General features: G+C 47.4%; 1 protein-coding gene and 1 long non-coding RNA gene across 8 annotated transcripts in view; one reads left to right on the top strand and one right to left on the bottom strand.

Annotated features, from left to right (window-relative positions):
- The first annotated feature begins 832 nt into the window (after positions 1-832).
- magixa (MAGI family member, X-linked a) overlaps positions 833-26,619 on the top strand; it is a 33,757-nt gene continuing 7,970 nt past the window's right edge. For 2 of the 7 annotated variants that reach the window (XM_041048583.1, XM_041048627.1), the window contains exons 1-16: positions 833-914; positions 9,098-9,149; positions 9,247-9,496; positions 9,840-9,956; positions 11,032-11,151; positions 11,924-12,097; positions 15,274-15,481; positions 15,787-15,857; positions 16,890-17,057; positions 18,368-18,537; positions 18,668-18,770; positions 19,428-19,599; positions 20,547-21,162; positions 21,435-21,498; positions 21,651-21,869; positions 21,999-22,280. In XM_041048583.1, coding sequence (XP_040904517.1) covers positions 9,108-9,149; positions 9,247-9,496; positions 9,840-9,956; positions 11,032-11,151; positions 11,924-12,097; positions 15,274-15,481; positions 15,787-15,857; positions 16,890-17,057; positions 18,368-18,537; positions 18,668-18,770; positions 19,428-19,599; positions 20,547-21,162; positions 21,435-21,498; positions 21,651-21,869; positions 21,999-22,280 — 2,776 coding nt within the window. In that variant the 5' untranslated portion in view covers positions 833-914; positions 9,098-9,107. Of the gene's footprint in view, positions 915-6,653; positions 6,760-9,097; positions 9,150-9,246; positions 9,497-9,839; positions 9,957-11,031; positions 11,152-11,923; positions 12,098-15,273; positions 15,482-15,786; positions 15,858-16,889; positions 17,058-18,367; positions 18,538-18,667; positions 18,771-19,427; positions 19,600-20,546; positions 21,163-21,434; positions 21,499-21,650; positions 21,870-21,998; positions 22,281-26,619 lie in introns of those variants that run through there. The other 5 variants (XM_041048611.1, XM_041048601.1, XM_041048594.1 and 2 more) reach the window with 5 other exon arrangements.
- LOC121188770 overlaps positions 15,764-26,619 on the bottom strand; it is a 19,248-nt gene continuing 8,392 nt past the window's right edge. Inside the window, exons 2-3 of the long non-coding RNA XR_005894741.1 lie at positions 24,413-24,416; positions 15,764-15,775 (exon numbers count right to left, since the gene is read on the bottom strand). This is a non-coding gene — a long non-coding RNA (uncharacterized LOC121188770). The remainder of the gene's footprint in view (positions 15,776-24,412; positions 24,417-26,619) is intronic.

The following is a 26,619-nucleotide window of genomic DNA, read 5'->3' as shown; positions in this document are numbered from 1 at the left end:
GGGAATCTGAAAATGGTTTATATGGCTGAGACAGAGACAGTGTGGGGGACGGACTCTCTCTGTGACCGTCTCAGCAGACAGACGTCTCCAGATGTACTGTCTAAAGTCGAGGGACGGGATGAGACAGAGGACCAGAGAACACAGCCGAGTGCAGCTCCGGAATTTGACCATGTCCACCACGTCCACCAGGTCTGTCTCCTCAGACCACAGTCTCTCTCACAGACACACACACACACACACACACACACACACACACACACACACACACACACTCACACACACTCACACACACGCGCGCGCGCGCGCTGATGTCAGCCAATTACCCTGAATACCCCCCCCCCCATCACACAGACCCCTCCCTCTGAAGGTGGAGCTCTCTCTCACTTCCTTCCTTTTTCCTTCCTGGTGCCCCGCCTCTTTCACACACACGCGCGCGCACACACACACACGCATCCTTTATCATCACCCTCTTTCCTTCGTGTCTCTATGAGAGAGAGAGGATGGTAGAGAGACATTCAGTCATTGCTTTCTCTGTATAGTAAAGCTCCATTAAGCTGCTGCACAGCTACCTGCGGGCACCACACACACACACACACACACACACACACACACACACACACGCCTGCACGCGTATTTCATTATTACAACAGTGTGTATTTGTGTGTGTGTGTGTGTGTGTGTGTGTGATCTTCCACCTTTCAGCGCTTTGCATTTTTACCTGCAGTGCACATCACGCACTGTCACGCATGCACGCGCGTCCTCGTCGCGCACGCACGCACGCACGCAGGCAGCAGCAGCAGCACCGAGGGAGCGATCGATACACTAAAAGCCCGGAGAGGATTGGAACCGGAGCGGAGAACAGACGCGTCGCGCGGGGCTGGGAGAACCGGAGGAACACGGCAGGAATTATGAAGGTAACGGAACAGCGGGGTCCCGGTTTGATTTCCCGTTTCTGTTGCACGAGGCACCGGGGCGCGCTCGCGGTCGTTTTGACCGAGAAACCGAGCGTTTTTTTCTCCCGCAGGAAGAAACGGCGCTGTCAGCAGATTCTCAGCCGAGGCATGCGCCCGCTGCCCGGGCTGAGGAGCCGCGCACTGTCGGTCACATCCTCCATCACATCACCGCCGTGTGTGCGTGCGTGTGTGCGTGCATGTGTGTGGACCTGAAGGTCTCTTCTGTCACTCCGTAAAACCACAGCTGGAAACCAGCAGCTGCTCTGGGATCAGTGAGAGTGGACGGAGGTGACATGGTGTGTGCGCGTGTTTACATGGTGGACAGCAGCTGGATCTGCGCTATGGAAGCTGCTCTTTGTCTGCTCTGACCGGCAGGAGTGAGAGCAGGAGCAGGAGGAGGAGGAGGAGGTGTGCATGTACAGGAGGAGCTGCTTACAGTGATGAAGAGTCCATGAGCAGAGGAGGAGCAGGAGGAGGAGGAGGAGGTGCATTAATGAATGGGTGTTGGTGGTTTTCACTAGTAAACACTGATGTTCACACATCTCATCAGGCTACAACTGAGTCATGACGCCACAGAGAGGTTGGGAGGGGGTCACTGGGGGGGAGGGGAGGGTCGATGGTGTACTCAGGAGGAAGTGGAAGTGTATGATCAGGAAGACGAACAGGAAACAGTTTGTTAGTGGAGAAGGAAGTGAGCAGGGAGGTCCCTACAGGAGGAGCTGGGTACAGTGAGACGCAGAGGGAGGAGGCGCACTGTGCATTAATGTGTGAGGGTTAGCATCAGAGTCTCCAGGAGGTGGACAGGGTGGAGGACTGTGATACCAGAGACCAGGTCCACATCCAGAGTCCTGTCAGTGGTTCAGGTTCAGTGTAAATAAAAAGGCTGAACCTTTTCTGTATGAAACCAGGTCAGGATCTTTCCCAGACCTGAACCAGCTGCTGTGAGAGTCAGAACCAGAACCGGAGGTGGGCTGTATTTACTGCAGGAGGAGCTGGAGGAGCTGGAGGAGGAGCTGGAGGAGTTAAAGATGATGCCTCACAGAGGAGGTGGAGTATTACTGAGTGTTCATCATTCACCGTCCCTGATGCTTCCACCTGTGACCCTGTCACCTGCAGCGATGCTGAGGAGGCTCCGCTCTTTACTCTTTGTTCTTACTAAAGGCAGGTGAAGCGTGTTGGTGCTGCTGTGTTGTTACATCACCTGTCGGTTGCATGTTGTTATTCATTGGTTGCTGAAGAGGAGGAGCTGTTTGCTCTGTGCAGACGGTTTAAACTCAGTGTTCAGGTGATTAGAAAAGTACTGAAGAGGAGAAATGAACACGTGACAGGCCGAGCAGAGACGGAGGGAAGCCAACAGAAACCAGAGGGACAGAGTGTGAGTGTGTGAGGGTCAAAGCAGGAAGGTGTTGTCCTCAGGTTAATGTTTAACCTGCAGGTGACAGATTAGTGAACAGTGAGACTGAAACTCCCACAGGAATGTGAAGAACGAACCGAGTCAACACGGAAAACAAGAGGACAAACAGTCTGAACTGTGCTCAGCACGTGGACTGAAACACTCAGTTTAATCTGATCATCATCTCAGTGGGACGTTTGTCCCTGGCAGCGTCTCACTGAGAGCGAGACGCTGTCCACGGACAGCACGATGAGGAGGCGATGTCCCTCTAATCCAGACAACTTCACCTCAGAGCACAGCACACAGCTCTGCATCATTCCCCAGTAACGTCCAGGAGAACCACAGAGACAGAGACCACAGAGACCACAGAGACAGACACAGAGATAGAGACCATGCTGAGTCAGTAACTTCATTCAGAGGATTCAGAGGAAACGTTGGAGCCTAAAGAATCAGTCAGTGAATCGGTGGTCGAGCGTTAGAGAAAGACTCAGCATCTGTTTGATGATCGGACGTTCGGTCACAGAGACGCAGTCACTTTGTCTTTGGACAAACATCTTAAAGACAAAATCAGCCGATTGATCAAATGATTATTCACAGACTGATCAGTAATGAAAATGAAAGGCTGCAGTTCAACATGTTTGGAGAATAAAACCCATGAATCTGTGAAGAATCAGTGAACAGAGGCTTTGGTTTAAATGGTCCAGCGTCCAGTTTCCTGTGAGGGTCAGCGTCACAGCACAGGTAGCACAGGTAGCGCAGGTAGCGCAGGTAGCGCAGGTAGCGCAGGTAGAATGAGCCCTCAGGCTGTACCAGACCCTTCAGACCACAGTCTGTCTTCACTGTCAACACCAGAAAAGGACGCAGGTCTCACCTGAACCACAGGTGATCTGGAGGAATTTCCCTCGTCGCTCCTCGTCCCCCACAGTGTCGTCCACTCAGCTGGACGGTCGGAGCCGGCTCAGTCCAGTCCTCTCTGGTCCTCACTCTGAGCCTGGTCTCAGTTCATCAGAGAGACATTGAGAGACCAAAGCAAGACCAGCATCACTTTACTGAGGGTCTGTTTGTTTATCTGTTTATCTATAATCAGCGTGCGCAGACGTAGCAGTTGGTCTCTAACAGGTTTTGTTAATGTCTCCAGCTCTGACTCGTCCTGTGGACACTGATCAGTGAAGACTGCTGTTCAAACACATCAGCAGTGATTCAGTCAAACAGCTGGAAAAAGAGAAAACGTGGAACAGACACTGAACATTAATAATTAAACGTCTTCTCAGATCTGATCACAGCGACAGCGTCTTCTGTCAGCACTGTGTTGGACGGACAGATGGGAAGGTGAGGACAGGGCGGACGGTTCGAGACAGTGAAGAGGACGGGATGGCTGAGGAAGAGGAGAGAGGTGAAGATGAATAAGGGACAGAAAATCAAGAAACGAGGGAAGAAAAAAGGACAGGAGGAGGAACAGAGGCGAGGAGTGTGGGATGCAGTGAGTCAGTGTTCGTAGTGTTTGAGGTGAGAGAGACGAGGCCCGAGGAGACGGTGCTCGTCTGACGCCGACGGTCTGATCCTGACAGGTCGGCCCTCGGAGACGAATCACCGAACTACACACTGTAAAAACTCAGCTGTTAAATATGGAGAACGCCCTGAAGAACACCTGTTCTCCATCACTGTGACCCCGTAGCCCCGCTCTGAAAAGGCTGGGAAACGTTCTGCTGCTCCTCTGTGCTGTGGACAGTCTGAAAACCTCCAAACTGAAAAACTAAATCAGTGAAGCAGGACTGAAGCCGTCCGGGCTCGTTAACATGTTAGTGCGCGGCGTTCACTGGTGTCCACATCCGTCCTTTCAGCTGTCGGTGTCCTGTCTCTGCACAGACTCAGACGTCCACAGGCCCATGGTTGAGCAGCAGTGATTGGCTGAGCTCAGTTCTGTTATTTCATGACTCCACCAGCACCTGATCAGATTGTTTTCAGTTCAGCGTCCACCTGCAGCGACTCCAGCATCAGGAAACTGGTTCTGGTTCTGTTCAGACTCTCACAGCACCTGGTTCAGGTCAGGGAAAGATCCTGGTCCGGTTTAATACAGAAAAGGTTGAGCCTGTTTATTTACACTGAACCTGAACCACAGAGGGGACTCTGGGTGTGGACCTGGTCTCTGGTGTCACAGTCCTCCATCCAGACTCCTCTCATCATCTGATGTAACATTGGAAAAAGTTGACTGAACATCAGGTCTGATCCTGGGTTTGGATTGGGTCTGACAGTCCTGCAGTCTGCTCTGGTCTCGTCTGGTCTGTCTGGTCTGGTCCGGTCTGGTCTGTGCTGGTCTGGTCTGCTCTGGTCTGGTCTGGTCTGGTCTGGTCTGCTCTGGTCTGTCTGGTCTGGTCTGGTCCGATCTGTCTGGTCTGGTCTGGTCCGGTCTGTCTGGTCTGGTCTGTCTGGTCTGCTCTGCTCTGCTCTGCTCTGCTCTGCTCTGCTCTGGTCTGGTCTGGTCTGCTCTGCTCTGGTCTGTTCTGGTCTGGTCTGTCTGGTCTGGTCCGGTCTGGTCTGTGCTGGTCTGGTCTGGTCTGCTCTGGTCTGGTCTGGTCTGGTCTGCTCTGGTCTGTCTGGTCTGGTCTGGTCCGGTCTGTCTGGTCTGGTCTGGTCTGGTCTGCTCTGGTCTGTCTGGTCTGGTCCGGTCTGTCTGGTCTGGTCTGGTCTGGTCTGCTCTGGTCTGTCTGGTCTGGTCTGTCTGGTCTGCTCTGCTCTGCTCTGCTCTGCTCTGCTCTGGTCTGGTCTGGTCTGGTCTGGTCTGGTCTGTCTGGTCTGGTCCGGTCTGGTCCGTTCCGGTCTGGTCTGTTCTGGTCTGGTCTGCTCTGCTCTTCTCTGGTTCCAGCAGGTTGGATTTGGGGAGGTTCTCCACAGAGATGTTTGGATCAGGTTCTGATTTTTGCAGCTGAGCAGGAGATTTGAGTCTTGAGTCACTTTAACTTGGTTCATCTCGTTTGAATGTGTCAGAGCTGGTTTACACAGCTGAAGATCTGAGGCTTCATTAGAGACACTGAACTGTCAGTCAGCATCCAGCTGACCACACACACACACACACACACACACACACACACACACACACAGGATGGAAAATAGGTTCCACACAGACAGAAAAACAAAACGAGAGCACAGTGAAGCGAACATCCACGTGTCCATCCAGGACGAGGATCTCTGTATGTGACTGACCTACATATGACCCTCTGAATATAAATCCACTCACACACACAACGTAACACACTCTGAACCTTCAGAGTCCAAAAGTCTCAGAGGACAGAAAAAACTTGACAGGAATAATTTCTTCCCTTAAACGACCTGATGAGTTCATCAGCCTCTGATGTGAGAACTTGTTCGTCATTTTCTCCACTGAGACTCACTGAACTGTGCCTTCGCTCAGTTCATCACCCAGATGAACCATCTGCAGCTGGTTAAACTGGGAGCACTGGGCAGTAAAGCCCAGCTCTGCAGGCTGATGCAGGAGGAGTTTATCCCACAGAAACATCTGATTTCACAACCTGACGATTCACTTTTCCTCTTTTTGTGAAAATCTTTATTAGTTACATTCACGTTTTAGTCGACAGTTCCTGCAGCTTCGGACTGTTACCATGGCTCCAGCTGTCTCCATCTCTGTTTTATACTGTTACCATGGTTACAGCTGCTTCCATTTCTGTTGTGTACTGTTACCATAGTTACAGGTGTTTACTTGACACACGGTGTAAATCAGGTTCTCATCATAATCTGATCACTTAGCACAGATACCTGTCCTCCTGATGACGTGAAGCTAAAACACCTCCATCGCCCCCTGCTGGCTGGTCATATACGCCCCCCCCATGTTACACTCATATACATTTTCCTCTGATAAACAACTTCACATCGACGCTGCCGAACTCCAGAGAAACACTTTCAAACCTGGATACATGAAGGAAGGAGAGTCTGCTAATCACTCCTGCTCTCTGCTGATTGGCTAACTGACACACACCTGACGTCTGAGACACGGAATCGACAGAGTGTTGATGCTGTACTGCGTCTTCTACCATCAGTCCATCAGAGAGTCCAGCTGCTCTGAGATCAGATCCATGGCTGCTGTCACAGTTCAGTCAAACAGGTTCAGCACAAACTGAAGCTCAGAACCAATCAGCTCTCAGTCTGACACACACACACACACACACTCCTGTAAACAGCACACACAAAGAGAGTAAAACTGTCCACTCCCTGAACACACTCTTACATCACACTGTACTCTGACCAGCCTTATCAGAGAGAGAGAGAGAGAGAGAGGGAGAGAGAGAGAGGACAGAAAAACGAAGGGCGAGAGACACAACGTGAGAAGGAGGAGAGAGAGAAACCAAAAGAAACACAGTCAGGATGTGTGAGCTGAACACAACCCATTCATCTGCAGAGGTACGACACACACACACACACACACACACACACATTGATGCACTGAATCAGTGAATGTTGTTAAAGTCTTTTATTTTGACGTGTGAATGACTGACATGAATGAGGTGACAGGAAGTGACAGAGAGAGACGGGGCGAGCGAGCTTGTGTCAGTGATGTGTTAATAGCAGCACGTCGAGTTCACGCTGTGATGAGTATCACTACACACACACACACACACACACACACACACACCTGATCAGCTGATAACTAGGCGCATTCTTCACCTCCTTACCTCCTTCTTTACCTCCTCACTTCCTCGTCCCTCATGGAGGAGTTTAAAGGATAGTTCTGCTTTATTTCAGCCGGCTGTGTTTCCCTTTAACTCAAACTCAGAAAGTTCCTGTCCTCTTTTCTCAGCCCTTTTATTATGTTTAGAACTCAGTTGTGGACTTTTGGACCTTTTTCACACTCTAACTTTTGTTTAAGTTTTGTTAATAGTTCCTGTTTTATTTTGAAATCATAGCCCTTGTGTATCTTGTCTTGTTCTACTTCCTGTCTTTGTCTTGTTTCCCTCCATTTGTGATTGTCTTCTCCGTCCTAATTGGTTTCACCTGTTGCCCATTGCCTTTTGTATTTAAGTCTCGTCTCTGTGTCTCTGTGTCCTTGTCAGTTCGTCTGTGTCCATCTGTGTCTCTGCCACGTCATGTCCCCATGTTCATGTTCCTTGTGTTTTCCTCCTCGTGGACTTTCCTTGGTTTCTTTTGTTTCAAGTAAGAACTTTTGTATTTTTGTGTAGTAGTTTTGTTCCTAAGTGTTTTTCTCCTTCGTGGATGAATTTTGGTTGTTTGAGTTTTGTTCCCTTGTCCTCGACACTTCCACTGACTTTCGGTTTATTAAAGTTAGTCCTATCCTGTCTTGGGGTTTTTTTGTGTTCTGGTCCACGTCCTCGCCCAGTCCTAACAGTTCCTTTATCTCCACAATCTTTTATTTCTCTTTCTACAAAAGCTAAGATGCTTTTTACCTCCATGCTTCAGCCCTCTAGTGACCTTCAGTAACTCCTCACTTCCTTCCCTAGGAAGCTTCCTAACTCGTGTTAAATTTTTAGTTGAAAGTCTTAGATTGTTGAAATGGCTGCTCCGGGACATTGTTGTTTGTTTCCTCCCTGACTCCCACCTTCACATATGTTCATCCATATTTAATGTAAGATGTCTAGCAGCCTGTGTGTGTGTGTGTGTGTGTGTGTGTGTGTGTGTGTGTGTGTGTGTGTGTGTGTGTGTGTGTGTGTGTGTGTGTGTGTGTGTGTAGTGGGTATGATTGTCTATAAATGAAATGGTGTCAGTGACTGATCAGCTTTTTCTGTTTGTGTGCAACACTGTGTATTAGTGTGTAACTGTAGTGTGTGTGTGTATATTTGTGTTTAACTTTGGTGAGTGTGTGTGTGTGTGTGTGTATGTGTGTGTGTGTGTGTGTGGCTCCCTGCCGTCTTCCACCATCTGCTGTTCTCTGAGACTGAACCGAGTCGATGCGTTGGAGGAGGAACTGATCCCAAACACTCGGGGAACGGTTCTCTGTTCTCTGCTGATTAAACATTTTACTGTTGCTAGGAGACAAATTAAATCCGCAGGCAGAGTAAAAACACATGTGTTGGTTCTGACACGTATGTTGGTGAAAGAAGAGTTCAGGTGCTTCCTGGGAAGGATGGAGGCAGGTAGGTAAGACGTCTGCTGGTAAAGGAGGATGAAGGTAAAGCAGCTTCTCAGGCAGGAAGTGGAGGCGGGTTGGAGGTGAATTGCATTTGATCAGGTGACGGCAGGTGACAGGAAGCTCAAAGTCCCACAGACACTCACATCCTGTCCGACCTGATCCAGGTTCAGTAAAACCAGCAGAAAAATGCGACTCGTCAAAGTCACGTTGACTCTGTGAACGGAAAAATCAAAATCCATGCGATATTTAAACCAATCAGTTGTGAGATCAGTGGATGTCCAGGTGTTTCCCATCATGCCCTGTGGCACCTGGCTCCAAAAACTGCCGTCGCTTTGATCTGTTGAGGTCATTGTTGTCTTTGTTTGTGACGTCAGAGCAATTAATCTGTAACGAGCCTCACGAGGAAACAAAGCTTCTTCGTAATGAAGCAAGGAAGTAAAGAAGTGTTCTAGGGAGCGAGGAGGTAACAGAGGAAGGTAGAAAGGAAGCTGGTAAAGAAAGGAGCTGTGAGGAGGGTGTTTACAGGTGTGAACAGGTGTGAACGTTACTGTGACGATAATCTGAGTGTGTTCAGCAGAGATGAAGGAAACCATCAAACTCCTCAGGTGAACAAGGTGTGTTAGTGAGTACCTTCTGTCTGTTTCCTGTCTGCAGCTCGGCCGCCATGTCTAAAGCGACGGTGAAGAAGCTGCACTGGCGCTCCAAGGTAAGGACGCATGCTTAACCTGGAACAGAATCCAGTGAGTCTGAGTGACAGTCAAACTGAATCGTGTTCTCGTGTCTCCTCCACCTGTCGTCTTCAGGTGCAGGAGAGCTTCGTCCCGCTGGGCGGGGGCTCAGGAGAGCTGGGTCTGGCCATCGGGGGCGGGGCCGACTACGGCGAGTTCCCGTTTGTCACGGCAGCCCCTGGGGGCGGCGCCACGGTGGGCGACATCATCTTAGAGATCGGGGGGACGCCCGTGTTAGGGATGACCCTCGGTGATGTCAGAGGAGTTCTCAACTCCTGTCCTCATCCAATCAGAATCAAGACTGTCTCACCAGGTGAGGGGACAGGTGTGAGTAAAAGTACCAACAGGAAGAAAATACTGCAGTACAGGTGAAAGACCTGCATTAAGAAGTAAAAGCTCACAGAATTTGCTCAGAGTCCTGAAGTCCAGTGAAACTGTGACCTCACTGATCCTGAGTCATTGCTGCTTCAGAAGCTGTTTCCTGTTGAGTTGGTCTCAGCCACTTTAGATCCAGGTAGATAGGTTAGTCCTGTGGTTCCCAACTTGGGGTTAGGGCCCCTACAAAGGGTCAGATGATTGATGGAGAGGACGAGTTCTGATTCACTGATCTGTTTTCAGGTTCTGGACTTTTCTCTGATCTGTGACATCATATCCTGTCTGTCTCTCAGGGTCGTCCCTGTGTAAGGACCTCAGGTTGTACCTCAGCAAGTGTTTCACTCCGGGCTCCATGGACAGTCAGCTGCAGCAGCTCATCAGAGAGAACCTGTACCTGCGCGCTGTGCCGTGTACGACACACACACACGCACACACACACACACACACACGCGCACACACACACACACACACACACACACACACAGACACACACACACACACACGCACACACACACACACACACACGCACACACACACACATATACACACACACACAGACACACACACACACACACGCACACACACACACACGCACACACACACACACACACACACACACAGACACACACACATATACACACACACAGACACACACACAGACTCACACGCACGCACACACACACACACACAGACACACACACAGACACACACGCACGCACACACAGACACACACACACACACACACAGACACACACACATATACACACACAGACACACGTACACACACATACACACACACGCACACACAGACACACACGCACAATCCAATTCATAAAAGAACTGATAAAAATAAATGTCTCATCTTTGACTGATGTCCAGCTCTGGAGTGTTTTTAGCCCCACCCACCTCCACCAAGGGAAGCCTTTGATTGGATGATTGGGAAATGACTTACGACGCAGTGATGTCACAGCTGAAGTTCAAAGTTCAACCTGAGCTGACAAACGAAAGCGTGAACAGCTCAGACGGTTTCTGTGGGAATTAACACTGAGTGGATGGAGTCTGTTAATGATTACAGGAAGTGGACTGAACATGTGAGTGGTGTGTAAACACTGTGCGAGTGTGTGTCAGGGCAGGTTGTCGGTCATTCAGTGCTGCGCTGTGGTTAGCAACAGCCGATCACACCTCTACGAACAAAAGCTCTTCTCTGTGTGACGAGTCAGAGAGGGAGCAGCCAATCAGAGTCGAGGATTTACCCTTTAACATCTGAAATGATCAATAATCAATATGTGTGATACACTGATGTCAGAGTTACAGAACTTTTACTCTGAAGTTTACATTTCGAAGACAAAGTGAAGGATTTTTACTTTTATATTTCACTCAGGTTTTCAGTTTGATGGATTCAGCTCCTGCCACAGCAGCTGAATACGTTACAGCAGGAACACCTGTGTTAACCTGTGTGATGACATCACCGTGTCCCACCTGCAGGTACAACCAGGCAGCCTCGGGATGGGGAGATCTCAGGTGTGGACTACAACTTTGTGTCCATCGAGGAGTTCTTCTCTCTGGAGGAGTCAGGAGCTCTGCTGGAGAGCGGCAAGTTCAAAGGTACAAAAAACAAACGCACCCACGACGAACCAGCAGTAAAAAGAGCGGACTGACCCTTTACTCAGACTCACACTGATAAAACTCATCGTGGTGGAAATGTGTCTCACACAGTGTGGACTCAGGTGTGATGAGTATTTTAAAGTGATTTTTTTTAAAGGGTAAAGAGTAAAAAAGCAGGAAGCTGAGGTCAGGTGGACCCAGGTGTGGACAGTCTCAGGGTGTCTCTGAGGGACTCTGAGGGAGCACAGTTTGTGGGACGTGGTATTTTGAACAGTGTTTGGGAGGGAAAGAGGATTTTCAGTCTCTAATCCTTCAAACCTCCAACACTGAACCTGCTTCACTCGCTGTGTCCTACATCCCTGTCTCTCTTTAACCCAGTGTCTCTCTCTGCCCCCCCCCCCCCCCCCCCCCAGTATTAATCTGATGGGATTAATGAGACTAAAATAGAAACTGAATTCACACATTAAAATGTGTTCACACTAAATGAAGTGGTGCGTCGGTGAATAACTTATTCCTTAGTGTTTTAATTTGACAGGTTTCATCTGTTCATTTCCTGTTGAATACCTTCTTTCATAATAAAAGCTTTTCATTGATGGCTTGTTTATTGTTGTTTGGTTCAGCTCTTCATTTTTTCCTCTTTCCTGATTTTATATGATCTGATCTCATAGATGAAGGATCGTATTTCACAGATTGTACAGATTCTAAATCATTATTATATTTCTGACCAATCCAAGCAGGTCATTTCTTTTTCTGTTGCTCTGTCCAATCACAGGGAACTACTACGGGACGCCCCGCCCTGTCCACATCGGTCCAGAGAGTCCACCAATCACGTACCAGGAACATCGAAACCTGCTGAGGAACTTCAGGACACGGAGCAAATCTCTGAGTAACCTGGAGAAAGCTGTGGAGGAGGGAGACAACAGTGAGGAGGACAGTGGACTGTCTGGTACACATGAACACACGCACACACACACACACGCACACACACACACACACACACACACACACACACACAGTGTTTCCGAGGGAAACATTGAAGCACATAACTTCAGTTCCTTTGCAGATTCAGATTAAAAAGCAAAATATAATCAACACATAAACAAACGTATGTATACAGATGAAGATAATCCACAAACTACACTGCTGTACACACAAGCATCACAATCAGCTCCACCTGCACCAGCTGCAATAATCCAGTAACATTATACATCAGTGTTAATGTTAACATATAATATTCTACATAATTTGTACATTTAGTTTTGGTACTTCACTCTAGGGGTGGGCGATATGGCAAAAATATCACATCACGATTTTTTAATGGTAAAATCACGATCACGATTTTATCACAGTTCATTTTTACAGTGAAGTTAATTTAGAACCAAACTATTTTCTTTGTAAAAACTTAGTTATAAAGATAAAAAAGTCACCTCTTTCCACCATTTGCTACTTCTCTCACACAGCGTGCTTTTATCAAAGGCTTGTGTTATAGTTGGTTGTTTCTGTGTAATGTCTTTAGTATTTAGGTTCATTGTGTTGCCATCCGAAGCTCGAACCTTCTCTGTGCAAACTTTGCAAATGACAGTTGTTTGCGTTGTTTGAGTAACGTTAACCATTACTGTTACAGTTTAAATAGTGTTCAGAATACAGTTACATTGTTGAAATCAATGGATTACGTGACGATACTTCTCTGTTTCACGACTTTATATTTATTCTCTAAATGAACGAAGGTGACTCGATGCGTTTCCCAGAAGCCCCAGCTCCACGAAAACAAACGGAAATAAACGAGCTATTCGCCCGATCAGTCGGTCAGAATGGAGTCGGACGAGGAGCAGCAGGAGCGAGAGCTGGAGTCGCAGCCGGCAAAACAGAGCCAGGACAGGAATGCGTTGGCCAAGACAGAAACGCCGTTACGTATTCTGAATAAGTAACGCCGTTACATGAACTCCGTTACTCCCCAGCACTGTCCATACGACTGAAGGGGAGTTCTTTTTGGGGACCAACTCCAAGCTTTCACTTTCGTTGTCGGCCATGGCTACCCGCTACAGCTTGACTAAAACAGCGAGGCTAGTAAAAAAAATCAGCACTGCTCATACTTCACCATGATTGGTTGGTCATGTTCACGTGAAGCATGCTGTTAGTTGCCCAAGGAAAAAAAAACTTCTCGTGCTTCTGTGCGCAAGCATAGAGCTGCAATTAATAGAATGTGCCCTATAGACGATAATACGATCTCTCTCCTCTGGCAGATCGTCAACATCAAGATCGTCTTCACGATCTAAAATCGTCATATTCCACACCCCTACTTCAATCATATTCTGATGCTCATATTTTTATAGTGTAACTCAGGTAAAATGCTGAATGCAGGACTTTTACACACCATCTTCTTCCTGTTACTGACGATGAGCTGAGTCACTGTCAGCACGTTACACTGAAAGGAAGCTAACATCAGCGCTTACGTCAAAACGTTAAGTCATCGTCACCGTTTCAGTGTTTTTTCTTTAAAAGTGACTTTAAGCATTAATCGATTTGTCAAAACAGTTGCTGATTCATTTTCTGTCGACCGACTAATCAGTTAATCATTAGTCAGGTCCCTTCCCCTGCTGTCGTTCGTTAACCTGTGAGCTTCAAACATGCTAATCATGCACACGCGCCGCTGCAGATATCAGGCAGATGATGTTCTGTCAACACATCAACACTAACATAAGCAATAACTTTAACATCATGTGGTCACTTTTATTCTGATGTGTTGAACAGTAGAGTTTCAGAATCAGAGGAGTTTAATATTTCTGCTGAGTCGTTACTGAGTGTAAACGATGAGTGAAGATGAGTCAGAGCAAGTGAGAGCGACAGTAGCTTCTAATCCTGAGCTTTCACTTTACGTCACATCACATTATATCACATCACATCACATCACATCACATTACATCACATTATATTACATCACATTACATCACATCACATCAGATCACATCACATTACATCACATTATATCACATCACATCACATTATATCACATCAGATCACATCACATTACATCACATTATATCACATCACATTATATCACATCACATTATATCACATCACATCACATTACATCACATTACATTACATCACATTATATCACATTATATCACATCACATTATATCACATCACATCACATTACATCACATTATATCACATCACATTATATCACATCACATCACATTATATCACATTACATCACATTACATTACATCACATTATATCACATCACATTATATCACATCACATTACATCACATCACATTACATCACATTACATCACATTACATCACATCACATTACATTACATCACATTACATTACATCACATTATATCACATCACATCACATTATATCACATCACATTGCATCACATCACATTGCATCACATTACATCACATTACATCACATCACATTACATCACATCACATCACATCACATTACATCACATCACATCACATTACATCACATCACATTACATCACATCACATTACATTACATCACATTACATCACATCGCATTATATCACATCACATTATATCACATCACATTGCATCACATCACATTGCATCACATTACATCACATTACATCACATCACATTACATCACATCACATCACATTACATCACATTACATCACATTACATTACATCACATTATATCACATCACTTTATATCACATCACATCACATTATATCACATCACATCACATTATATCACATCACATTACATCACATCACATTACATCACATTACATTACATCACATTATATCACATCACATCACATTATATCACATCACATCACATTATATCACATCACATTATATCACATCACATCACATCACATTACATTACATTTGCTCAGTCACACGCTTTTATCCAAACAAACTTACCACTGAGGGACAACACCAAAGCTTCAGAGCAGTCGGAGACCAGGTAAAGACGTGCACAGTCAGTGTGAGTTGGACGTGTCAGGTGTTACAGGTGTGAGGAGACGAGATGAGTCCTCAGTAGAAGACAGAGATGGACGCTCCTGCTCTGATGACACTTGGTAGCTTGTTCCACCATCAGGGAACCAACACGCACACACACAGTCTCTCTATCAGCAGGTTCAGCCGGAGCTCCACCCACCACCCTGCCTCTCAGCCAATCGTGGGAGTCGACGGTGGGGCATCGTGAGGGAGTGGAGAATGGAGGAGGAGGAAGAGGAGTGGGGAGAGGGAGAGGAAGAGGAGGAGGAGGAGGAGGAGCAGGTCCACTGCCTGAAAACTGGGAACTGGCCTTCAGCGAATCAGGAGAGCCGTACTACATCGAGTGTGTATCAGTATCATTCATCAATTAAAACATCAATAATCAGATTTTGATTTCACTTTGGTGTTAGCTGCACTCGACTGTGGGGAGCACAGTGGGGAAATGTATTTATGTCAGCTGTGGACACCGAAGTTCAAACCAAAACTTTATTATTTTTTCAATGGAGTCTGGTACATACGAAGGATTTAATCCTTCAGACGTCGTATCACCTGCATCCAGTCACACTCTGACCAGTTACCGACCAGAAAGACAGGAGGAGGATGATGATGATGATGATGATTCTGTCTGTCTCTCTGTCTCTCTGTCAGTCATAACTCAAAGACGACCAGCTGGCTGGATCCTCGAACTCAGAACAAAGAGACGACTTCCTGTACAGAACGTAAGTCTGTCTCTCTGACTTATTGATTGACTGATTGATTGATTGATTGATTGATTATCTAAAATAACCCAGCACCACAAATGTTTCGCCGCTGCTGCCTTGTTTATTTATTAATAGTTTGTTTAGATAAAGTTTTAAGCAAACGTCATTGGATGGACTTTACGTCAGTATTCATTTCATTTAAACAGATATACTTTACTGATCCTCTGAGGGAAATTGTTTATTTAATTGTAATTTGTTTCATGATATTCATGTCAAACAAATATTTATTAACCTGATTTTGGTTTATTCCAGGTTCGTGATTTTACTCCTGAGTTTCTCAGTATGTTTATTTGATGTCAGTGTTTCTTAAATCACGGCTCCAGCTCTGGACTTAAACGTGTTTTAATGGATAAAATATCTTTGTGTTTTAGAGACTGTTGTAGATGTTTGTAACTTTTATTTTCATAATCAGAAATAACATCTTAAAAAATGAAGTTGAGAATATTTCCTCATTATCTTGTAATCATGATGTAGTTCATTAGAATTTAGACTTTTTCTTTCCTCTTGTTCAGAGTTAAGAGGCATCGTGTAAAAATCTGATTTCCTGTTTTAATAATGAGACTCTAATGAAGAGATCATAGTTGGAACAGTCCCAGTGTTAAACTGATCCACAGTCAGTCTCTGATCTGCTGCTCAGGATCAGAGAAACTTACTTCCTGGGACTTGTATTTTGACAGCAGCAGCCAGCAGGGGGCAGCACAGACTCACACGCAGGAACATCCTGCTGGTTCTAATTTATTCTATTCTTCTTCTACTCTAGTGTCTGTCTTCATGCTGTCACCTCATCACGGTTTGTCCACAGCTGAAGCTTTTGTTTTGATGGAAGGATTTAAGGACTGTTTCCTCCAATTACTTTTTATTTTTTTTATTTTAATTCTTTAAAGAGACACCAACACTGTCCTCCACTGCTCTCTACATCCTTTGCTGTCCTCTGCGGTCATCTGATGTCCTTGACCGTCCCTTCCTGTCCTCTGTTCTGTCCCGTCCCAGTCCCAGAGTTCACCGAGCAGCCCGGTCAGTTGAAGGGTTACTCCATCCACACCCGACTCTCTAAAGGCCCTCGAGGTTTCGGCTTCAACATCGTTGGAGGAAGTCGACCCCGAGAGTTTCTTCAGGTGTACAGTGTCACACCTGGAGGACCGCCTGCTCTCAATACAGGTACTACTACTGTTTGTACTACTGGCACTACTGCTGATACTGCTGATACTGCTAATACTGCTAATACTGCTGATACTGCTGATACTGCTAATACTGCTGATACTGCTGATACTGCTAAAACAGTACAGTTAATACAGACATCAGTGAAATGGACTCAGAGAGTTTCTCCAGGTGTACACACCTGGAGAACCAACGTCCACAGCTGCAACTAACATGATAAATGTGATGAAGTTCCACAGCCCAGAGTGATCCTGTGATCCTGATCCTGATCCATGTTCACTGTATAAAACCCAGATGTTTACAATCATATACGACAAAGAAAAGCATCGAACCTTCTGGAACTGACTTCAAGCATTAATAGATTTGTCAAAACAGTTGCTGATTCATTTTCTATCGACCGACTAATCAGTTAATCATTAGTCAGGTCCCTTCCCCTGCTGTCGTTCGTTAACCTGTGAGCTTCAAACATGCTAATCATGCACACGCGCCGCTGCAGATATCAGGCGTGAAGTGTTGCCGTGTGTTGCCAGATGATGTCATTCGTTAATTATCGTGTTTAGATCTGAGAGAAAGTTAGAAGCTGATTCACGTGTGTGTCGGCTGCTGAGTGGTTAAATGAATGAGACTCAGGTCTGTCTGACACTGACACTCAATTCAAAACATCAGCGACCAATGAGAAACGTCCAACACTCACCTGGCTGACCAATGGTGTAACTTCATCAGCCAGTCAGTGACAGATATTTGTGTTTATACATCTGCTGTTACTGATGTTACTGATGTTACAGCAGCTGCAGCTCTGATGCTTTAAACTCTGGAAGGTCTGTTCACGTGGATTCAGCTTTAAACACAGAGCTGCTCTCTCTGCAGGATTATGCTGCTGTTTGGTTCTCAGCTCTTTATTTCTGTTAGGGACACAATCTCATGATCTGTAATCCCCACACACACACACACACACTCTCTCTCTCTCTCTCTCTCTCTCTCTCTCTCTCTCTCTCTCTCTCTCTCTCTCTCTCCCTCTCTCTCTCTCTCTTTAATCTGTCTGACACACAGCCTCCTTTCTCTCCCACAGTCAGACCTGCTCACATGCACTGAGGGTAAAGAGTCAGGAATGTAACACACACACACACACACACACACTGCGTTCTCCTGGGAAAGTGGAGAGTTTCAACAGGCAGCAGGAAAAACAGACACTGTTCAAAGAAAGAAGAAGAAAACCAAAGAAAAAGGATGAAACAGACAAACAGAGAATTAACTCTGTGCTCTGCTCAGATTATAATGTAATGACCTGTCTCCTGGTCTGTGTCCCGCAGCGGACATCCTGGTCTACATCAACGACACCTGTGTGCTGGGTCGCTCTCATAAAGAGGTGGTGGAGATGCTGAAGTCGGTGCCTATGGGTCAGAGTGTGGACGTGGTGCTGAGGAGAGGATACCCGATGCTCTACAACCCCGACGGGTGTCCCAAACAGAGTCTGGACACGGTACGGTCCAGACCGGATCAATTCTCAGTGGCTTTACTATCACTGCTATTCTTTATACTATTTCTTGCACGAACAGAATCATGTGACCTTGTATAAATCACAAACCTTGTATCCAACCTTTCAACTCCAGCAGCCGCAGACCCCCAGCGAGCCCTCCAACCCCCCCAATCTGAACCGAGGCCTGACACACCTCACCTACAGCCGAACACTGGACGCCAACGGCAGCACACCAGGTGGCTCCACTTCATCCAACTCACACATGTAAAAGACAGAAAAGCTGGAAACTCAGTGAAAACCAACACAATGAAGTTACAGAGCAGTTTGTGCCAAACATGGTCAGCTGCTCATTTCTCTGCTTTTCTCCATGAAACAGACACGTCCTCTGTTAAAGATCTACAGACAATTTAACACACATTTCATAAAGAGCCAAAGTCATGACATCACTTCCTGTCTCTCCTCTGTTCCATTTCCTGCTGTAACTCAGCGTCGGCTGTTATTACAGACACGTGACCCAGACCTGACTGTCCTGTTCTGCTCTCACAGACTGTGGCATTTATGTGGGGAACATCTAAGGCTCATGGGAAACTGAATTTTTAAAGGCAGCTAAACAAAATATAAAAACTGAATTACCAGCAACATGAGACAGTTTTTGAAAACACTTCAGTCACAACACACTGCTGAGAGGGTGTGTGTTCAGAGGCCAGAGCTCCAGGTGTTAGCACAGGTTTCCTTCTGGAGCAGAACCTGGATGTTCTGCTTTCACTTCTATCATCTCATACAACCTGTAACTGATCAGTTTATCCGTCCACCGATCAAATTTCAATTCACTCCAACAATTAACAATCACTTCACTGCCTAATAATTTCTATCTCCTTCACACTCAAAACCAGGACTGGGCCAAACCCCGCCCTCGTATGCTGCTCAGCCAATGACGAACGGGCTGACAGACCTGCCCACCCCCGCTTCCTCCGACCCCCCACTGGGTCCCCCGCCCCTGCCAGAGAAAACATCAGTCAGTCATAGCGATTCTGATGGCGTCCTGTCCAACGCTGGAACTCGAAGGTCAGTGTTAGCATTAGCAGTGTTAGCCACGACAGCAGAAGTAGAATAAAAGAGGTTAAGTCGAAGGTGAGTGTAGACAGTTACAGAAATGGTGGGCTGGGGTTAGACCCTGCCACGATCAGTCTCTGTGGAAGCTAAACTCTTTTGTTCTGAACTCTTCTTGGATGTTTGTTGAACCCTTTACCAACCCTTCCTGGACTCTTGTTTGTTAAGTTCTGTTAGTAGTTCCTGTTTTGTTAAATCAAGTTACTCATTTTGTCTCTTCAGTTTTGGTTGTGTATTTCCTGTTTTATTTTGAAGCCTTGTCCCTCGTGTATCTGGTCTTGTTTTACTTCCTGTCTTTGTCTGGTTTCCCTCCTTTTTTGATTGGTTTCACCTGCTTGCACCTGCTCTTCATGTTGTGGAGTCTGTTTTCCCTGTTTCCCTGCCTGTGTCACGTCCTGGATTTGTCTCCCGTTTCCTTGTGGATATGCACCAGTAAGACCTGTGTTGGACCTGAGTGTTGGACTAAGTTTGTCTTTCTGACGTTTTCTCCGTTGTGGGTGATTTGTTGTTACTTGAGTTGCTTTTGTTTCCTGTCCGAGGACTCTGCCGGTGATTTTGAGTTTAGTAAAGGACTTTATTAGAATTTATCGGTCTTGGGTTTCTGCATTTGAGTCCTGTCCCTCGTTCTCCTGGTGGTCCAGCTGTGACAAGACCCCCGTCCCAAACTGATGTGGGAGAGGTGTGGTGGTGGGGGGTGGGGGGGGGGGGGGGGGGGGGGTGTATCAGTATGATGTGACCAGAGAACAGGTGGATGTTTACACGAGTGCTAACATTTATGTTTTCAAGTTCCTCTGATCCAACACACGTTAACTGTACAGAATTCCCACTGAGCCTCGAGATAAAATATGTCAAAGGTTTTTCTAATATTTCTATAAAACCCGTTTATCTGCTGCTCCTCGCAGGTCTTCCCTGATTCGCTACAACAGCAGCACTCTCCCTGCCCTCTCCTCCTCCTCCCTCCTCCACCGTCAGAGCTCGAAGTCTTCAGAGAGCGATCTCTCCACGTCCACACTCCCCATCACATCCTCGTCCTCCCATGCTCTGTCCAAACTGCCCCTCTCTCAGCCTGAGACGGGCCTCCTCCAAAACTCCAGCAGCCCCACCAGCGCTAGCAACCCCCCCTCCTCCTCCACACCTCCGGGAGCTCCTGTGCAGCGCCCACCGATGCCCCAGACTTCTCTCGCTCTGACCCCCCCGAGAGACATCCCACCCTGCGGCTTTAATGGGTGTCCAGCCAGTCACCAAGCTCCCTCCCCAGCCTCCCGAGGAAACTCAGGGCTGGTGCTCCCCCTTGGGGCACCGTCGGCAGCATCGGGCCCTGGTGGGGAGCTTGTGCCGGTGGCCCTGGGATGCAGTGAGGGTGGCGGGCTGGGGTTCAGTGTAACAGCGGGGGGCCAAGGGGGTCAGCTGGTGGTGGTGAGGCGGGTCTGGGATCGAAGGCAGTGTCCCTCACTGCAGCCGGGCGACGCTATAGTGAAGATCAACGGAGCAGATGTACAGAGCCTCAGCTTCTCCCAGGTAAAAGATTATTACTCAACATTATTACTCAACTCTGGGTTTGCTGAGTCCTGAGTCCGGGTTCGCTGAGTCCTGACTCCGGGTTCTCTGAGTCCTGAGTCCGGGTTCGCTGAGTCCTGAGTCCGGGTTCGCTGAGTCCCGACTCTGGGTTTGTTGAGTCCTGACTCTGGGACTCTGGATGCTCCAGGCAGCTTCAGGCAGCTTCTGTTGACTCATTAGCTTCACAGACTTTTCCCAACCTACACTGTGAACGTTTGAATTTCCTTCCTCAGGTCCAGAGAGTCCTGCAGGAACACACCAAACAGGGAGAGGTGGTGCTGCTGGTCTACAGAGGAGGTACTGCTGAACATGAAACCCTCACCCCCCTTCATTAATGGGGGGCTTCTATTAGTGACTATCATGAGTCGTCTTACTGTAGCTCCTACTGTAGATGTGGAAAGTTTCTTTGAACAAAAACTATTCATAACTTTCATGTCTTCCTCCCCCAGGCCCTGTCTCCTCTCCAGTCGTCACCCCCAACATCTATAAGTCCCTCCCCACCCCTCATGGCCCGACCACCCCATCTTCCTCCCACCCCTCCACTTCAACTGACTTGCCTTCCCCGTCCACGGGTGCCTTGGTAGGGGGCGTTCCACCCCTCAGCCAGGCCGGCTTGGCCCTCGAGAGTCCGCAGGAGGGCCACCCTCTGGCTCCAGGGACCCACCAAGGTAAATGCACCCCTGTGTGCCCCTGAGCAAGGCAGGTGATTCACGTTCACGTTGATCAAGTCTTCCTTGTCCCTCTGCTCCCATCATGTTGTTCTCCCTCTATCAGCCTGACTCCTCTTTGTTTTCCAGGGGCACCTCCTAACCAGACGCCTAATGGGCCCCCGGCCGTGGCCCTCATCCAGAGCACCAGCTTCCTGGATTCAGTTCCTGTGACCTTGACCTTAGAGCCACGTGATTTGATGGGAGTGGAGGAGAGTGCTGGTGGGCCTCCTCCAAACCGAGGAGGAGCAACACTGGGAGCAGTCGCCAAGGACGGGAGGGGGGGAGCAAAGACAGTGGAGGTGGAGCTGAGGAGGCGGCCCGGTGAAGGCTTTGGATTCGTCATCGCCTCTCAGGAAGTGACCAGTGGGGGTGAGTCGCAGTGAAACTGTTTGAACCCTCTGCACTGTTTTCAGTCAGGCCAGTCACTGAGTGTGGAGGATACACTCAGTGAGGAGGATACACTCAGTGGTATAAAGTTAGAACATGAACAAAAGCAGTTGGTGAATGTGAACATAGAAAAGGGCTGAATATCTTAGCATCTTAGCAGAAAGTTTATGAATTTAGTTTAATGTAACACAGACATCACGACTCCACAGAATGAAACTGATGAAGGATCATTTGCGTTGGAAGCACAGTAAGTGGGAACATCGTACAATGTTCACCACCAGTAGCTAACAGCAGCTAACAGTAGCTAACAGTAGCTGACAGTAGCTGACAGCAGCTAATAGTAGCTAATAGCAGCTAACAGCAGCAGCCTTAGCTGGTGGCAGCTGCAACAGCAGAGAGAAAACTGTGGCAGAACCAGTATCAGTTATCGGGTGAGTGCAGGATCATTCTGCTGCAGATAAACCAGGTTTAACAGCAGCACATGGACACGTGTACACGGCCTCCTGGTGAACATCTAATCACTGGTCCTCTAGCAGCTTCTGTAGCAGCTGATGTGTGTTCCAGATGTTAGAAAACATCCAACACTGCTGCCAGTGTGCGTTTCTCTTCAGAACAGATATGCCATCAGGATGTTGTCTGTTCATGTTGTGGCTGTAATGAGTTCTGCAGCCTCTGGGGGGCGCTGACTGCCCCCTGTTAGAGTAGGTCTGCAGCTGCTGCAGTTACACTGAGGTCTCTGGTTGATTAAAGCAGCACCTGAGCTTCTGTGTTTGTTGCCAGCTGCTCTCAGCTGGAAGGAGGAGGGACGTTAACACCCCCCACCCCCCGCATCATGTGTTCCCTCCCACCACCCTCTGCTCGCTTTTAGCCCCTCCCTCCCTCAGCTGTCTCTCTACCGTTCATACGCTGTTACACTCGTCCGCTATTCGAGGCTCTGTCTCAGAGAGAGACAGACAGAGAGAGACAGGAGGACAGACAGGACGTGCAGGTGCAGTTGTTCTTTGTGTTGTGGTGTCTCAGTCTGGACGGTCCATCATGTTGGAGCGTCTGCAGTCAGCTTTGAAAACTGTCAAGGACTCCAAACGTAAGTCACTGTGTGTGTGTGTGTGTGTGTGTGTGTGTGTGTGTGTGTGTCTCTGCAGTGTTTTCCATCTGGTTTGGTCAAAGTTTGATTGACAGCTGCCGTGGAAACAGGAAGAAGAAGCTTTCCAGATGTTTTCTGAGTTTTACTGAGAACGATAATATTTTACTGCCACAGAAACTTTAATACTCTCTAATCCTGAAGTTAGTTGATTGATCAGTTGATTGATCAGTTGATTGATCAGCTGATTGATCAGTCGATCAACAGAAGAATTATTGTGATAGTTATGTGTTTAAATCCTTTTCAAGCTGAATGTAAATGACTGTTTCTTTGTGAGTCCACACCTGCAGATTCTTTTCATTTTGAATCCCGTGACGCTGACGCTGACTCAGGTGACATCACCTGAGGATGTCTGTCAGACTGATTCTGAGGGTTTATGCTTTATGTGAACCTGCGTATCTCCAGCACGTAAAACCATGAAATGAATATCCTTCCTCCTCCTTCCTCCCTTCTTTCCTTCCCTCCTCTCTCTCCCTCCTCAGTCATTATCTCAGGAATGTCTGAAATATTTTCACCTCATGGAACCTAACTGTGTGTGTGTGTGTGTGTGTGTGTGTGCGTGTGCGTGTGTTCAGTAGCAGCTGGTTTCGCTCTGACTATCAGTGTTTCTGGATTTACATGTATGACTTTCATACAGACCAACAGAGCTGCTGTTCAGGATTAAAGGAGTATTCCACCAAAAACATGATTTTCTCTCAGTGGTTTTAACATGTTTCCAGATCAGGCTGCAACCAACAATACATCTGACAGTTATTGCCTTTAATTTGATCGATCAGTGTGCGTCATTATTCCCCGAAGCCCCAGTGAACTTATCCTCACTGATTCTTTTTTTAGTTTCCCTTCATAGAAAACTATGAAAACAGTAAATATTCAGATTTTAGAAGCTGATCCCAGTGAAACGATTCATCAGCTCATCTTTAAAAACACTCAGTCACTTACTGAAACACCTGCTCACTGTTCATCAGACTGAAACGCTGCTGCGCTGGTCAGCAGTGGTCCACAGTGAGTCCTGTGGCCCTCTGGACCCCTCAGCTCCCAGGGGCCCCTGTGATATATGTGCCTGTGTCTCTGGGACGTTCAGTGTCTCTGAGCCGGTCTGTGGACGTCTGCTGTTCATGTGGCCTGGCTACAGTCTGAGCTCAGGACGTTTTTCCTCCCCTGTAAAAAGTGCTTTGTTGACTCGGAGTGTTTTAGGTAAAGGTGTGGATGTGAGCGTGTCAGTCGCAGGTGGGTGACTTGGACCTGAACCCGCTGCCTCTCTGTGTCTGTCAGCTCTGCTGAGGACGTGCTGACTTTGTCTGAATAAACTTTATTAGACCTGTCGCAGACAAACTGACCGAGTTCAGTGTGAGCTCCATGTTTACTGACAATTATTCAGTCAACACTGGATTAATCAATATTAGAGAAGATCCTGGGGAATGTAACGTGGCAGATTCAGGACTCATTATACGGAATACACACACACACACACGTCACAGAGGCAGGTTCCTGTGTGTCGACTGTACGAATCACAAAATGTGGAACTGTTCCTTTATCGTTTGTGTATTTTCAAATATGGAGGATTTAATTTTTCTTTATTTCAGTCAATCTGCAGAAACAGGAACAGACAGGACGTTAAACTGAGACTCGTTTATCTCGTGTTTGTTTTGTGTCTCTGTGGTTTTTCTAACCTCCGCTGCCTCGGTCGTTCCACGAGGCCTAAAATGATTTTTACTGACAGAAGAAGAAACTTCACGATGTTTCAGGTTCTGCTTCGTGCTGCTGACGTCGGACACGTTCGGTTCAGACTCGCGTTGAAAGCGACTCAGAAACGTTTCGAGTCCGAGCTCATACGACATGAACCCGACTCACAGGCCTCGTCAGGCACGAGAGCCACATGCTTTTTTTATGACCGTTTTATTTGATGCTATTTTTGGAGCCAGTTTTCAGAGCGAGTGTTTCCTGTCCACGTTCAGCCGTCAGCCTGAATAACATCACACTCCTTTATTTCTCTGTGCAGCTTCATGTTTCCTCCTCCACCGACTGAACATGTTCAACTCAGCACTTTGCTTATCAGCTCACACGCTAACACTCCCCCTCCCTGCACCGTGTGTGTGTGTGTGTGTGTGTGTGTGTTCAGGTTAAACAATGTTAAACACACAGACTTTTGACTCTTTAATGTACTTTAAAGGACCAGGCTGGTCTTTGTTCCTGTTTGAGTCCAGCTCCGTTTATTTGTTCAGTCCTCGGTGTCTCTGAGCGTCACAGCAGCAGCAGCAGTTCCTCACCCGCCCAAACTCCTTCTGAACACCAAAAACAACAAACTGTCCCAGCAGTTTTGACATGGTCTCACTCTGTCCACACTGCCAGTGCTTTCATTTCATTTGGAAGAAAACCAGCCTGCACACACCTGAACCTGCAGGCAGGTAACCCATCACAGCAGGTCAACCACCAACTGAACGTGCAGAGAAATAAATCCTCTCACTCAGCAAAGACTTAAGTTCAGGTGCAGAGAGATGGGCTCTGTTGTGTGTCTGTTGTGTGTCTGTTGTGACTTTCTGTGCGTTTCTCTGCAGTTGTGTTTCTCTGAGGTGGTTTCGTGTGTGTGTCAGTGACACTGCAGGTGCAGCAGAGCTGCAGGTGTTGGTGGCTGATCAGGATTTATTTCATGATGAGCGTCTGTCTGACGCGTCACAGCGGTGGTTGGTGGTGTTAGGGTCGGGCGTGGTGGTGTTAGGGTCGGGCGTGGGGTGTTAGGGTCGGGCGTGGTGGTGTTAGGGTCGGGCGTGGGGTGGGGGGGAGGTTGGTTTGGCACCTGGTGTGTTCAGGTGTATGTGAGGAGATTGAAGTGACCTCAGCGTGTGACCTCTGACAGATAAAGGCTCATTTGTAATGTGTGTGTCCTGCAGGGGTTGGATTTACTTCCTCTCAGTTCAAGCAGTTATTGTGTCCCTGATGTTTTCATGTCTCTCTGCACGGTTTCACCTGCTCTGCTGCTGTTTGTCCTCTCAGCATGAAACTGTCTCATGTGACGTCTCTGACCTCAGAGCAGAAACAGCTTTGCTTCATCGTTCATCCTGTTTCCAGTGTCTTTGTTCGCAGTGATTAGTCTGAGCTGCAAAATCTTTCTGAGAATTTCCCTCCCTCCCCGAGGTCTTCACACGGGATCAGGTGTGTGTGTGTGTGTGTGTTGTGTGTCTG

This window comes from Toxotes jaculatrix, chromosome 2, assembly GCF_017976425.1.
Source record: "Toxotes jaculatrix isolate fToxJac2 chromosome 2, fToxJac2.pri, whole genome shotgun sequence".
NCBI classification, from domain to species: Eukaryota; Metazoa; Chordata; class Actinopteri; family Toxotidae; genus Toxotes; species Toxotes jaculatrix.
The sequence above is the reverse complement of the archived record's forward strand: the minus strand, read 5'-3'. Positions and strand labels throughout refer to the sequence as shown.